This window comes from Pleurodeles waltl, chromosome 8 (assembly GCF_031143425.1).
Source record: "Pleurodeles waltl isolate 20211129_DDA chromosome 8, aPleWal1.hap1.20221129, whole genome shotgun sequence".
Classification (NCBI taxonomy): domain Eukaryota; kingdom Metazoa; phylum Chordata; class Amphibia; order Caudata; family Salamandridae; genus Pleurodeles; species Pleurodeles waltl.
In genome coordinates, this window is record NC_090447.1 from 1,142,344,126 (window position 1) to 1,142,359,353 (window position 15,228).

At 45.7% G+C, this 15,228-nt stretch overlaps 1 protein-coding gene across 1 annotated transcript in view; it reads right to left on the bottom strand.

Moving 5' to 3' along the window:
- Nucleotides 1–15,228, bottom strand: part of SETDB2 (SET domain bifurcated histone lysine methyltransferase 2) — a 1,110,478-nt gene that overhangs the window by 664,340 nt on the left and 430,910 nt on the right. Inside the window, exon 13 of the mRNA XM_069203525.1 lies at nucleotides 12,730–12,818. Within this exon, the coding sequence (XP_069059626.1) occupies nucleotides 12,730–12,818 (89 nt within the window). The remainder of the gene's footprint in view (nucleotides 1–12,729; nucleotides 12,819–15,228) is intronic.

Genomic DNA, 15,228 nt, shown 5'->3' on the forward strand with positions numbered 1-15,228 from the left:
CACTATTTGACAAGACCAAACCTCCTCAGCCAACAAACTAGAGGGAAAATAGGGGATATGGAAAGATCCTGGAACTCCAGATAGAATAGGTGATCTATTGTAGAAATAGTCACAAACAATCGGCTTCTATCAAATTCAAAGTCTAACTGCACCCCCTTTCTGGAGTGTTAAATTCTTATCAGTCAAGTGAGACAGAGTACAGTAGCACAGAAATGTCAAGATCTCCATGAAGAAATGTAGAGGAAGTAAAGTGGATGCAACAAATCAGAAAACTCAGTAGCAGAGTGCAGCAGGAACCAAAATTTAATGAGGGAAGTCAAACCATATGAAGGGAACATGAAAGGTAAAGGTATCCGGAGGTTGGAGGTGAACTTGATTTCAACACAGCAATCTGCAATGCTGCATGGCTATTAGCAACAATTTGCACAACTGTTTTTGGCCACTTGAGAACATATGACTGTGTTCTGTAGAAAGTGCCCCCGCCATGGCAGTATCTTGGTATGGGCATTTTAAAGGTCTTTCTAAACATTTCTGTTCATGAAAGTACACCTTGAAAGACTAAAACATTGCTACAGTAACCAAGCACTTTCGAAAATGCCCTTACAATGAAGAAACAATAGCCAGGCTTCACCAGAGGAGCTCCAGGGAAACACCAACAAAAGAACAAGCACAACTTGGGTCCTGACACATGCCACATTCGGGAAGTACATTGGCCTAAAACATTACCTATTCTCTTATACAATCTACCTCCTAACTTTAGTTTTTGACAATGGTTGCCTGCTTCTGATCAAGCACACTATATATATATATATATATATATATATATATATAGCTCATTAATTACGTTGGCTTAACTGCATATAAGCCTGAGGACGAATTGATAAGGTCTCGTTTACATTTGGGGCAATTAAAAAAACCTTTATAGATTTTACAATGCTTGAAAGATCTTTTAATATGCATTACCTTCTCTCTTGTGCTGGACACACAAGAAGTAAACAGGGATCTTTTTGAAAGATTGGCAGGTCCATCCATAAATAATGTAATGCTCTCCGGAGATGTCCTACTGCATGGTGGCCTGGTTGCCTTACCCAGTTCACTCCCACAGGCATTAAGATCGTTGTGGAGTGCTTGTAGTCCTTTCTCTGTAAGACCGCTGGAAAAAGAGTCCTTACTTGCTGGTGTTTTCAGTGGGGAACCACCAGTCTTGTGACTGAGTCAGCTACAATGCAGCTGGTGTGCTAAGGCATTTGCAGGAGGGCAGCTTGAAAAGTGGGTCTCAGTGAGAGACTGCCAAGAGCCATCTTCTATGGGTAGCCTTGCCCTCTGAACTGTGGCCATTGACTGTATTCAACTGCCAGAGGTGGCCCAAGATTATATGATAGGAGCACTTCTTCACTTATTTAGGACACTGCTCATAGTACCCCTTTACTACATACTGTTGAAAGCCCCTCCCGGAATATTTGAATGTTGCCACCTGACCTCACTGTGTAATTGTGTGGCAGTGGTGGCGTAGTCTAGCGATATAGCTGCACTTTAGGACAGTGGAGAACATAGAAGCTGCTTACTGGACAATTTAGAAGCTCTGAGTCGAGCCTGTAGGTCTAAGTGCCTCTTTAAGATTGTCCATACAGTCTTGGGGTAATTGTAAGTAACAAAATTCGATGACCTCAGGGAGCCATATTGCTACATTGAGTGACTTGGGATCTAGATGTAGTATTTGCCCTTGATTTTGTGTTAGACGGTTCTGGCCTGTTGGCGAGCTTTTGGTGTGGAATTATTGGGAGTTCCAGAAGTGTTGTAAACCATGGCTGTCGCGCCATGTGGGTGCTACAAATATCATGGTGAGTGAAGAATGTCTGAGTTTCTGAACTAGAAATGGAATGATTGGGAGAGGTGGAAAAGCATAAGCAAAAATCCATGACCATCTCATCCATAGAGCACTGCCTTAGGACTGAGGGTACCTGGATGCAAAGTTTTGGCATTCTGAGCTGTGGCGAAGAGGTCTATTTGAGTATGTCCCCCATTTTTGGCAGTACTGACGAAGGACTTGAGGGTGAAGTTCCCATTCGTGGACTTGTTGCTGATTCCTGCTGAGCATGTATACAAACTTATTGTCCATTCCTGGGAGATACTGCGCTGCTATATGAATGTGGTGATGAATTGCCCATTTCCATATCGTTTGTGCCAAATGGGACAGCTGGGATAAATGTGTCCCCCCTCCCCTGTTTTTGAAGATAGTACATGGCAGTCATGTTGTCTGTCCAGGCTAGCATTACTTCATGTTGGAAGTGTGGCAGGAATGCCTTAATTGCTAGGAAGACTGCTTGAAGCTCCAAGTAGTTGATGTGTAAGGACTGGCGAGTAATATCCCGAAGACCTTGCACTGAGAGGTTGTGGAGATGAGCTCCCCAACCTGTGTGTGATGTATCTGTGGTGAGAATGACCTGAGGTACAGGGACTAACAAGGGCCACCCTTTCATAAGGTTGGTGGTGTTCCACCCTTGGAGAAAGTGATGAGTCTGGCGGTCCAACAACACTAGATCGTCCAATTGACCCTGTGCCTAAGACCACTGACTAGAGAGACATTGCTGAAGGGGGCGCATGTGAAGACTGGCATGAGGTACAATGGCAATACAGGAAGCCATCATGCCTCGGAGGTGCACAAGTGTTTTCATTTTGTATGAATGGTTTGCTGTTAGTAGAGAGATTAATGAGTAAAACGTTTGCACCCGTGCTAAGCCGGGAAACGCTAGGCCCAGTTGTGTATTGAGAACCGCCACTAGATAAGGTTGTATCTGGAGTGGTTGAAGATGTGATCTGAGGTAATTGGTTGTGAATCCTAGAGTGTGTAGGGGATTGATTGTGAGCTGAGTGTGCTGGTGACACTGTTGAAGCATGTGGGCTTTGATAAGCCTGTCATCCAAGTAAGAAAAGACATGAATGTGTTGTCTCCTGAGGTGTGAGGCAACCACTGCGAGACAGTTGGTGAATATTCTGGGAGCTGGTGTGACCCCACAAGGTAACAACTTGGAATGAAAATGTTTTAATGCCACTATGAATTTGAAGTAGTTGCGGTGTGCTGAATGAATAGGAATGTGAAAATATGCATCCTTTAGATCTAATGCTGTCATAAAATTGCCTTGTTGAAGAAGGGGAATGACATCTTGAAGAGTGACCATATGGAAATGCTCTGAGATAATGTATTGGTTTAAGAATGTGAGATCCAGAATTGTTCTGAGAGAAGAACGAGTTACTTACCTTCGGTAACGACTTTTCTAGTGGATACATTAGCTACCTGTGGATTCCTCACCTAATGAATACTCCCATTGCGCCAGCACTCGACGGAAATCTTCTTCCTAGCTTCTGCGCGTCGACGAGGACGTCACATTTGCCCACGCGACGCGGTCTGACGTCATACAGGCAATAAGAGGTCCTCGCCGACGTCAGTACCAAAATTTTTTACGTGCCTGAGAATAATAATCCATTGAGATGAAAGAACAATAGCAATATTTAATGACATTTCAAACAAACACATCATTCTGAGAAGTCGGTCTATATATATTTTTTTTTTTAAAACAAGTAGAGATATATATATATATATATATATATATATATATATATATATATATATATATATATATAAACATATATACATGATATATACCAATCCTCAAAACCAAGAGGAGCACACTCAAGAATTACTTGGTTAGACCAAACAGGCAACGGGGAGGCGGGTGGGACCGTGAGGAATCCACAGGTAGCTAATGTATCCACCAGAAAAGTCATTACCGAAGGTAAGTAACTCGTTCTTCTGATGGATACAACTACCTGTGGATTCCTCACCTAATGAATAGAGTCCCAAAGCAGTACCGCACTCGGTGGTGGGTGCCTGAATGGTCAAACCAAGAAATCCTGCAGCACTGACCGTGCAAAATGGCCATCCCTTCTGACCTCAGAGTCCAAGCAGTAATGCTTCGCAAAAGTATGAAGGGATGACCAAGTTGCGGCCTTGCAGATGTCGACCACAGGAACACCCCTAGCCAAGGCCGAGGAGGCCGACTTAGCTCTGGTGGAATGCGCTCTTATACCATCAGGGGGATCCTTCTTTGCTAAAGAGTAACACATTTTAATGCAAAGAACAACCCACCTGGAGAGTGTTCTCTTGTGGACTGCCTTTCCTCTCCTCTTTCCCACGTATCCGATGAAAAGCTGATCCTCCAGCCTGAAATCCATTGTCCTGTCTATATAAAAGCTTAACGCCCTCTTTGGGTCCAAGCGGTGTAGTCTCTCTTCTTCCTTTGACGGATGAGGCGGAGGATAAAACGTGGATAGAGTAATTGTCTGGGCCAAATGAAAGGGTGAAACAACCTTCGGAAGGAAAGCATCCTTGGTCCTCAACACCTCCTTATCCCCATAAAAAGATGTATAAGGGGGTTTTACCGATACAGCCTGCAACTCACTCACTCTCCTTGCAGTGGTAATAAAAACCAGGAAAAACGTTTTAAGAACTAATAATCTTATGGGGCAAGAATGCATAGGCTCAAAAGGGGACCCCATAAGGAAAGTTAGAACCAAGGTCAAGTCCCATTGAGGCATAACGAAAGGATTTGGAGGAAATTTATTCATAAGGCCCTTCAAGAATCTAAGTACTATAGGAGATTTAAATAACGAAGGCTGGTCTGGAAGACAAATAAAAGCTGACAAGGCAGACAAGTAACCCTTAACAGTAGCCACTGCACAACCCCTCTGTGCTAAGGACAAAGCAAAAGATAAAACATCCGACAAATGAGCACGTAAGGGATCAATCTGCCTCTCTCCACACTATACCACAAATTTAGACCACCTATTAGCGTAGATAGATTTAGTGAAGTGTCGCCTGGACGCTAAGATAACATCCACTACATCAGGCGGGAGAGAAAAGGAACTCAGGTTGCCCTGTTCAATCTCCAGGCATGAAGGTGCAGGCTCTGGAGGTTGGGGTGTAAAACCTGCCCCTGCGACTGCGAGAGGAGGTCTGCCCTGAGAGGGAGACGGAGCGGAGGGCACATTGAGAGTTGAAGAAGGTCGGAATACCACACCCTCCTTGGCCAATCCGGAGCAATTAGGATTACTTGGGCCCGGTCTTGGTGTATTTTCCTCAACACTCGAGGAATCAAGGGTATGGGGGGAAACGCGTAAAGCAACTGGTCGCACCAGGTTCTTTGAAACGCATCCCCCAACGCTCCTTACACCGGATACTGGAGGCTGCAGAATAACGGGCAGTGCGAGTTCTCCCGGGTGGCAAACAGATCTATCCGAGAAAACTCCCACATCTGGAAGATTAGAAGGACTTGATCTGGATGGAGACGCCACTCGTGGTCGGCCGAGAAATGGCGACTGAGACTGTCCGCACGTACATTCAAGACACCTGCCAGAGGATTTGCTACCAAGCAAATCTGATAGTCCTTTGCCCAGGACCATAGCCGAAGAGTTTCTCTGCAGAGAAGGTATGACCCCACCCCTCCCTGTTTGTTTATATACCACATCGCGGTAGTATTGTCCGTCAGGACCTGAACCGACTGACCGCGAAGGGATGGGAGGAAGGCCTTGAGAGCCAGACGTACAGCCCGTAACTCTATCAGATTGATATGAAACATCTGTTCCACTGGAGACCAAATCCCTTTGATCTCCAGGTCCCCCAGATGAGCTCCCCACCCTAGAGTGGAAGCATCCGTTATGACCGTGGTCACTGGTGGAGGCTGCGTGAATGGCCTTCCCCGGGAAAGATTGTCGCCCGCAATCCACCACTTCAAATCCGAGGCAGCATCTCTGGAGATCTTCACAGAACCTTCGAGATCTCCTTTGTGTTGAGACCACTGCCTTCGGAGGCACCACTGAAGGGCCCTCATGTGCCAGCGAGCATGCGTGACCAACAGTATGCAGGAGGCAAACAGATCGAGCAGACATAGGACCTTGAGGACTGGAATGACTGCTCCACTTTGAAACATTGGAACCAACGCCTGAATGTCTTGAATCCGCTGAGGCGGAGGAAAGGCTCGATTCAATGTTGTATCCAGTACTGCCCCTATGAACAGGAGGCGCTGAGAGGGCTCTAGGTGAGATTTGGGCACGTTCACCGAAAAGCCCAGGTCGAACAACAACTGGGTTGTCGACTGCAGATGATGCAACACGAGCTCCAGGGACTTGGCTTTGATCAACCAATCGTCCAGGTAAGGGAATACTGCTATCCCCTTCCTTCTGAGCTCTGCCGCAACCACCGACATCACCTTCGTGAAGACTCGAGGTGCTGAAGTAAGACCAAACGGGAGGACCGCAAACTGATAGTGCTGCGACCCCACCACAAACCGGAGATACTTCCTGTGCGACTTGAGTATCGGGATATGAAAGTAAGCATCCTGCAAGTCGACAGACACCATCCAATCTCCCTTGTTCAACGCCAAAAGCACTTGAGCTAGGGTCAGCATCTTGAACCTTTCCTGTTTGAGGAACCAATTCAAAATCCTCAGGTCCAGGATTGGTCTCAACCGACCATCCTTCTTGGGAATCAGGAAGTACCTCGAGTAACAACCTTGACCCCTTTCCTGCTCTGGAACCAACTCCACCGCGCCCTTTGAAAGGAGGACTTGAATCTCCTGTTCTAACAACAGGAGGTGTTCTTCTGAACAATAAGATGGGTGGGGCGGGATGGGGGGCGGAAACTCCCGAAAGGGAAGGGTGTAGCCTTTTCTCACAATGCTGGTAACCCAGGAGTCTGAAGTGATGACCTCCCACTTGTGGAGAAAATACAGTAACCTCCCCCCCTACAGGAGAAGAGTGAGTGGGAATTGGTGGAAGCCTAGGCTGCTTCCCCTGCTGCACCCCTCCATAGGAAGAGGAAGAGGCAGAGTGCTGCTGAGAGGCTCCCCTGGTATGGACCCTACCCCTCCCTCTAAAAGATCTATAGGAGAGAGCAGAGGTAGGCTGCTGGAATTTCCCCCTAAAGGAGGAGGAGGAGGAGCCACGACCAAATCCTCGAAACCTCCTAAAAAATCTGGAGGAGGCAGAAGAAGTGGCTTGCAAGCCTAGCGACTTGGCTGTGGCCCTACTCTCCATAAACCTCTCTAAGGCCGAATCCGCCTTGGCACCAAAGAGCTTGTCCCCATCAAAAGGGAGGTCCAGCAGGGTCGACTGTACATCCGATGAAAACCCTGAGTTACGAAGCCAAGCCTGCCTCCTCGTAACTACAGCAGTGCCCATTGCTCTAGCCACAGAGTCAGTTGTATCCAACCCAGATTGGATAACCTGAGTTGCAGCAGCTTGAGCGTCTGATACCAGATTCAATAGCCCTTGGGGGATCTCCGTATGCGTAGATGTAATTTCGTCCATCAGAGCATAAATGTGCCTCCCTAAAATACATGTAGCATTGGTGGACTTTAATGCCATGCTACATGACGAGAACACCTTTTTGGATGCCATGTCCATCTTCTTGGAGTCTCTATCCGATGGCACAGATGGAAAAGACCCAGGCGCAGACCTTGCCGAGCAGGAAGCCTGGACCACCAAGCTTTCAGGTGTAGGATGTCTGGTAAGAAAGCCAGGGTCAGCCGGTGCAGCCCGATACCTCCTAGCCACAGACCTATTGACAGCCGGAGAAGACACCGGCTTCTTCCAAACCTCCAAAACAGGTTCCAGCAGCGCCTCGTTGAACGGCAAAAGTGGTTCTGCTGATGTAGAGGCCGAGTGCAACACCTCTGTCAACAGATTCTGCTTTGCTTCAGTCACCGGCAAAGGCAGATCCAAAAAGTTAGCTGCCTTCCTGATAACAGCATGAAAAGTGGCTGCCTCTTCTGTATACTCCCCAGGAGATGACAAGTCCCACTCAGGGGAAGTATCTAGGCCACTAGCCGTGTCCAGCCCATGGAGACCCTCACAAGAGTCCTCAATCTCTCCTTCCTCCAGGTTCTGCTGGTACTCATGTTCTTCCAGGAGACGGAGAGCAAGCCTCCTCGAGTGCAGCCTCTCCTCAATCCTCGGCGTCGACATGGTGTCAGCAGATGTCGAAGAACGACGCCGATCTCCGGATCCGTCCGACGTCGGGTCTACAGACACCGCAGGTACCTTCGGCGCCGAACCAGGAGTCAGATGGAGAGAAGACTGCTTCGGAGCCGTAGAAGGCCTAGACAGCATCACTGGCCGAAACAACGAGGCCGCTGGAGCCGAAACTCTCGGAGCCGAAGTCTCTGGAGCCACCGGAGCCGACACCAGCGCTGAGCCCACGTCTCCGGAGCCACCGGAGCCGACACCAGCGCCGAGCCCACGTTCCCCAGGGGGAGAAAGGGCATAAAGGGTGGTGGTCGAAGCGGAGCCGGAGCACCCATGTTAAAAGCCAAAGGGCCCGAAGGCCCAGCCGGTGCACCACCTGGAGCCATCTGCTGAAAGATGGAGAACATCGCATTTAAAAATGCGGTATTATCGGCTCCAGGGGCCGGAAAAGCCGGGTGCCTGGATTGAAGGCGACACCGACGCCGGCCTCGACGTCTGTAACGTCGGAGAAAACAGTTGAGGCTGTGGAACCTCAAACACTGAAGGCGGTTGGCTCGAAGACCCGGGCGAAGTCGTGAGGCTGGAGAAGGCAACGGCGTCGACGGATGGGGAGTGACTGTGGGACTGACCTCCCAAGTCTTCCGACGCCGAGTCGATGGCGACCTCGACCGAGACCTCTCTTTACTCGACCGGCGCCGTGATTCTCGACAACGCCGGGAGTCCCGATGACGCCGATGAGACTTCGGTGACGAGGATTTTTGATGGTGTCTCTCCTCCTTCTTTTTCGACTTTGCCATAAAAAGCTTGGCCTCGCGCTCTTTCAGGGCCTTCGGATTCATATGCTGACATGAATCACACCTGCCAACATCATGATCGGAACTTAGACACCACAAACAGTCAGAATGTGGGTCCGTTACCGACATCTTGCCCCCACACTCACGACAGGGCTTAAAACCTGACTTCCTCTGCGACATTGTAATCTCAGAGAAAAAACACAGCCAAAATACACACTGTAACTGTCGAACAGCAACAGTAGCTCCCTCGAAGATAACCGTTTCGAATGGCACGGAAAAAAGGGAACTGACGTCGGCGAGGACCTCTTATTGCCTGTATGACGTCAGACGGCGTCGCGTGGGGAAATGTGACGTCCTCGTCGACGTGCAGAAGCTAGGAAGAAGATTTCCGTCGAGTGCTGGCGCAATGGGAGTATTCATTAGGTGAGGAATCCACAGGTAGTTGTATCCATCAGAACTGTCTTTTTTCAAAATTAGGAAGTACAGGGAGTATACTCCCATGCCTTGATGCTTTAATGGCACTGGCTCTATGGCCCCTTTGAGAAGAGACTACACTTCCTCTTTGAGAAGTGTGAGATGTTCTTGTGATAGTTTGTGATTACGCAGGGGAACGTTTGGGGGAGTGGAAATGAGCTCCAGACAGTAACCATTAGGGATAATGGAAAGAATCCATTGGTTGGTGGTTATGTCTGACCATTGGTGGTAAAAAAAGTTGAATTCTTCCGCCGACTGGAGTGGTGTGTGGCAGTGGAAGCAGAAGAGGTGGAGCCTCGAGAGGTTGATGGCTTGCACCTACCTTTATTCTTGTGTCCTCTGTAGGAACCTCTATAAAATCCTTGTGTGTAAGACTGAGAGGATGCTTTGGCTTATGTGGCAGACTGGTCCGTAAAGGATGACCTAAACCCTCTTGCGAAACCTGGGCATCATAAAGTGCCACACTGTGCTGTGGTTTGCAGGGCCCCTATTGCTTTAACAGTTTTTTTTTTTTTTTTTTTTTTAGCTTTTCTAAAGCTGTGTCTATTGTGGGGCAAAAAGGTGCTCCTTATCAAAGGGCATGTTTAAGACTGCCTGTTGAATCTCTGGCTTAAATCCAGAGCACCTGAGCCAAGCATGGCATCTAATAATGACCCTGGTATGTAATGCACACCTGATGGAACTGTTTGTGATGGTTTGCCCTTCTGCTGCAACTTCAGTTGTTGAGGGAAGTACTGGAGGAGCTCTTCCATGGCATCCAAGTGCACCCATGGCATACTAGTAGAGCCTGTATGTTTGCAATGCGCCAATGGTTGACTGCTTTAGCTTCCACTCTTACCTGCTGCATCTAATTTTTTACTTTCTTTATCAGGAAGGGGGAGTGACTCTTGTAGATTGACTATTAGCTCTTTTGCATGCTGTTGATGCAGACTCTGGTGGAATTTGTGCCTTTATAAACAGATGATCTGTGGGTGCAGCCTTATATTTTTTATCAACTTGGGGAGTGATAATACGTTCTTGAACTGGCTCCTTACAGATCTCACCAGCATGCCGAAGGCTGCCTGGAAGCACTGGAAGGTATTAACTTTCTTTATGTGTTGCTGCATGTGGAGGGTAATCTTGGTGGTGTAAACTCTGTGTTTGGTGGAGGTGAAGGAGGTGGAGAGGATGGAGGAGAACGCTGTGGAAAAGATGGTGTATTTTGTTTGGTAGCCTTTTTTGGAGGCGGAGAGTTGTCAAGTCCCTCCTGGAAATTCAATTTCTTTTTATTGGGACAGGGGGTGATGCAAGAATGCAACCTCTTTGTTCTTGAATATGAAGTCAACGTTGAACGTCCGTGACTTCTAAAATTGGCTCCACCAGTGAAGGGCTGGCAGAAGACTGTCCAGAATCTGCAGGAGTAGAAACAGTCTATTTTAATCTTTTCTGCTCCGAAGTTATTGGTCGGTGTGGAGGTGTCGGCACCAAAGTAGTGGAGGGCAGTTTTTTGGTCAGTACTGAAGTGGTCGGTGCCGAAGCAGGATGCACAGCTGGTCAGGTTGGTGCCAAGGTGGTTTTTGAGTCCAAGGTTGATGCAGGAATTTTAACTTTTGGCTTTTTTCGTTGCAGAGACTAATGGAGGGGCACCCAAAGCACTTTCTTGGCTCTGACCATGGAGGGAAGGCAGTGCCGGACCAGTGACCTCTTTAGTTGTGAGTTTTACAGTCTTAGTTGTGGGTGCATGTGCCTTTGTATTCATGGGCTGCGCCGACTGCAGGTCTCGGCTCTCGATGTCGGACTGAATGTTTGAGTTGGAATCCTGGATAGAAAAAGCCTCTTCTTCCTGTGGTTCCTCCTGTGGTTCCTCCTCCCCGAAAATGTCTGGTGTGTCGTCTGGAGTCTGAGACGCCATTTCAAGTTGACGGGCTCTTCTGTTGCGAAGCGTCTTTTTGGACCAAAATGATCGACAAGCATCCCAGGTTTGTACATTGTGGTCGAGAGAGAGACAGAAATTACACACCTGGTATTGATCGGTGTATGGGAACTTTGAATGACGAGGGCAAAATTGAAATGGAGTCCGTTCCATCAGGTCTGCAGCATAGCAAGGTGCATTATGTGAGCTGTTTTGCCAAAGAGGGGCGCAAACGCCCCATAGGGCGGAGAGTCGGTTCCGAGAGTGAAACTCTATCGAGCCGAGAACTCAGACGGAGAGGAACACACGTCCAAACCCAACAGCGGAGAGAAAACAAAGGATTGGCCATGCACACTATACCCGAGAGGAGTCACCACTCGATCCTGTGACTCGAAAAGATTCTTCGAAGAAAAACAACTTGTATCACTCCGAGCCCAACACTAGATGGCGAGCTTATGCAGAACATGTGTATCTGCAGCTACACATGCCATTGAACATAGAGTTCTATCACAGCTGTCAAGAAGAAACTTTGGGAGGGCAAGTAAAATACATGATTCTGTTTCCACCATAACTCAAGATGATCACCTTCAAAAGTCCATGACTAATCAGTGACTGGCATGCAGATTCATGATTTTGTCAGCTAAAATTGCAAGATAAGCTCAAACCAACTATCCCTGGAGTGTTGCAGATGTTGCTGGCTCCAACTACTGGTAAGAGAGTGATTACACTCCTATACCAATTAATTGTGATGATACAGAATCACACATTAGAACATATTAATGCTTAGCGGTCTGCATATATGAGGCTGGATGTTTGAGTTGTAGAGCAGAGTAGTGCCTTGCTTTGACTATGACTTAATTCAGAAAATCAGACACTAATGTGTTACATTCCCTTTTGTAAAGAAATAAAAGAAGAAAAGTAAATTCCTTCATGAGTTACCCAATTGTGCATGCCTACAAGCTATGATTTGCTCAACTTGCTAGCCATGACAGTGGTCAAACACACGTTTGCTGTACTATAATTTTGACACAAAAAGAAAACAAACTCCTTTTAACATCCAATATTGATTTGCACTTCTTCTCCCATAAGTGCCTTTTCTGTTACCATCATTCTTAAGAAACCAAAAAAGAACACACAGCGAGTTCTGAAAACAAGATAAAAAATAACTACTAACAAGCAACACAGATGAGAATTCTGGCAAAGCAGACACCAGATGCTGCACTTTAGAGTGCCCTTCTACCCTGCCTCAGTGTATATCAATGTAGTTACCTGTAGCAAACGAAGACAGATCTCACACACACTGGTATAAAACGTTGTTCTCAGGTACATATCTCTCAGCACAGAATAATGAAATAAATTGAATTAACATACTGTAACTGGAATTAATACAATCTGACATCACAGAAAAAAATATTTATGCAGCCTTTCTCAATGCAGTGCTAGGAAGAGATAATGTATGCAGACAGCTTCATTCTGCTCCAAAGCATTTATTGGTTATTATATTTTTCGCTTTAAAATTAAAAAGAACATTAACCATTACTTTTTTACCTGTTTGTGAAAAATGTCACCCACGGACGATTTGGATCATGGGTTTCCACAAAAACGTTCTGTACAAAAAGATTTGGACAACAGCTATGCTGTGTAGACAAAAACAAGACAATCAAAAACTGACTAATTGTTCTCATTAGATCAGCGAAAGATACCTTATGATAACAAGATTACAGTAACACTAAACAAAAACTTATTTTTTTTTTAAATGCTGTGTTTCCTCCAATACCAAACAGAAATACACAATTAGGCATTTGCTTGGAATACCAAATGCTAAATGAGCAGAGAAATGCATATAATATTTCTTTCAGCTCAGCACAATTCACACTCACAACTCACCTAAAGGATGTGGCAACAATAAGAATTACAGGAATGAAAGAAACACAAGTTACTTACATGTATTCTGTGGTTCTCCAGTGTTGGCATCTTACATTGATTAACATGCTTAAATCATCGTTGAAGTCGAGGCAGGAGCCTCATGGTTTTATAAGATGCAAGAAGTACCAATCTAAGCGAATCTTTCATAGCTTAAAGTGACACTTTGTTAACCTAGCTAGATCATTAAAAAAAACAAAAACAAAAATTCAGCCACTCAGGACACAGTAGAACCAACACCGCTCCCCTCGGGGGGCACCATACCTCAAATTTCTAAGCACAATTGTGAATTTACTCGAGATTGAGGTGCACCTGCATCTGGGAGGAGGGTAGGTTGCATGTGAATCTGTGGAAGATACTAACATTGGAAAACCATATACACATGTAAGACGTAACTCGTTTTTTCATAGATTCATATGTATAAATCTTTGTATAAACAATATTGCCAGAGGATGGGGATCAATATATGTATTTAATAAGCTCACCTTAAAGGAAGAGATGGTTAAGTACTGCTTGTCCCACTGCAGCGACATTGTACAGCATTTAATTAAGACAGAAGTGTCGGGTAAACATATGCAAATCTGGGACAGATAAAGCAGTAGAAGTTTCCATGCTTCTGTCGAACGTGCCCTTAAACAAGGCCTAGCAAAGGATGACCTGACTTTACGTGTCAGAAAACTATAGTAGCTGAAGCCAAGCATGTAACTGTTTGGAGATGGCGTACCCCTTTCTCAGAGGACCGTATGCAATAGGAAGTTTATCAGATTTGCTGAAGTTGTGTGTTTTTTCAATGCAAAATCTGAGACAACTCTTTCTGCTGCATCTTTGCGATTTTTTAAAAGAAGTCTTGAGCACCACTATTTCATTAAGATGAAATTCTAAAGGCACCTGAGGAATAACATGTGAATTTGTCCATAGGAAGATTCATTTGAAAATACAGTTCACTGATAGTAAAAGCCTGACTCTCACTTACACACCTTGTTGATGTGAGAGCAAGTAATACAGCTGTTTTCAAGACAAATAAAGTATACCTGCCTTATGAACAGGTTCAAAAGGATGTTTCATTAGCTGTGATAAAATAGTATTAAGCTGCCATATAATCTGAGGTTTTCCGATGGGAGGAAAAACCCTAAAATGACCCTTCACAAACTCCTTGACAATTCTCAGTGACCATAAGGAAGATACACTGTTTGATCTTCTGAATCAAGGGATTGCTAACAAATGGACATTAATTGAAGAGTGGAACAGACCTGAACATGCCAGATAAAGTAACTAGTTAAAACTCTACTCCAGTGGTGATGTGAGCCGAGCACCAAAGACAAACTGTTTCCATTTGGCTATGTAAGTCTTGTTTGTTGAACCTGCTCTGGCAAGTGCCTCACTGAAGTCTTTTGAGGCTTCTAGGAGACTGTATTCATTGTGTTAAGGAGCCGGTCTGACAAACTGAGTGATTTTATGTTCAGATGTAGCAGCAGACCCCTGAGCATCGATAAGATATTGGTATCGTAGTGAGAGGAATATGTACTGATTCTGAGAGGAGGAGAAGCTCTGGTGCCAGTATTGTCTGGGTCGGAGCTATCAGAAAGAAAGGGCATGATTCTTGTTTCGTTTTGCTTATGATTCTCGGTACCAGTGAAATTGGATGAAAAACAAACAAAATGGTAACTTTAAGCCATTTGAGGTCAACGTAGGTTCGAACTGCTCACTTAATACAATATCATAAGACATCAGCTTCGAAGACAGGAATGATTCCACCATGTGAATCTGTGAAAGACCCAGTACTGGAGAATAGTGGGCTCCTCTGTGATTTAGCCAGACAGGGGTCAGATACAATAGGTTGGCTAGAGTTGAAAAATATTAAACAAAATAGCGATTTCGGATTAAATACTGGTATATAACATGTAAGGCAGTGTACAAATACCCAGGTGTGATCATGGTGGGGCAGCTGCAAACAGTAAATACAGACACTGCAGGCGAGATATTTACTGGGTGCACAATAACATCGTATTCAGAGATTTCAATCTGAAAACAATGGATAACATGCAGAATTTAGTGCCTATTGCATCTACTTCTGCATATATTTCTATTTGCCTACATTTTGTCCTGATATATTTCAATGGGTTG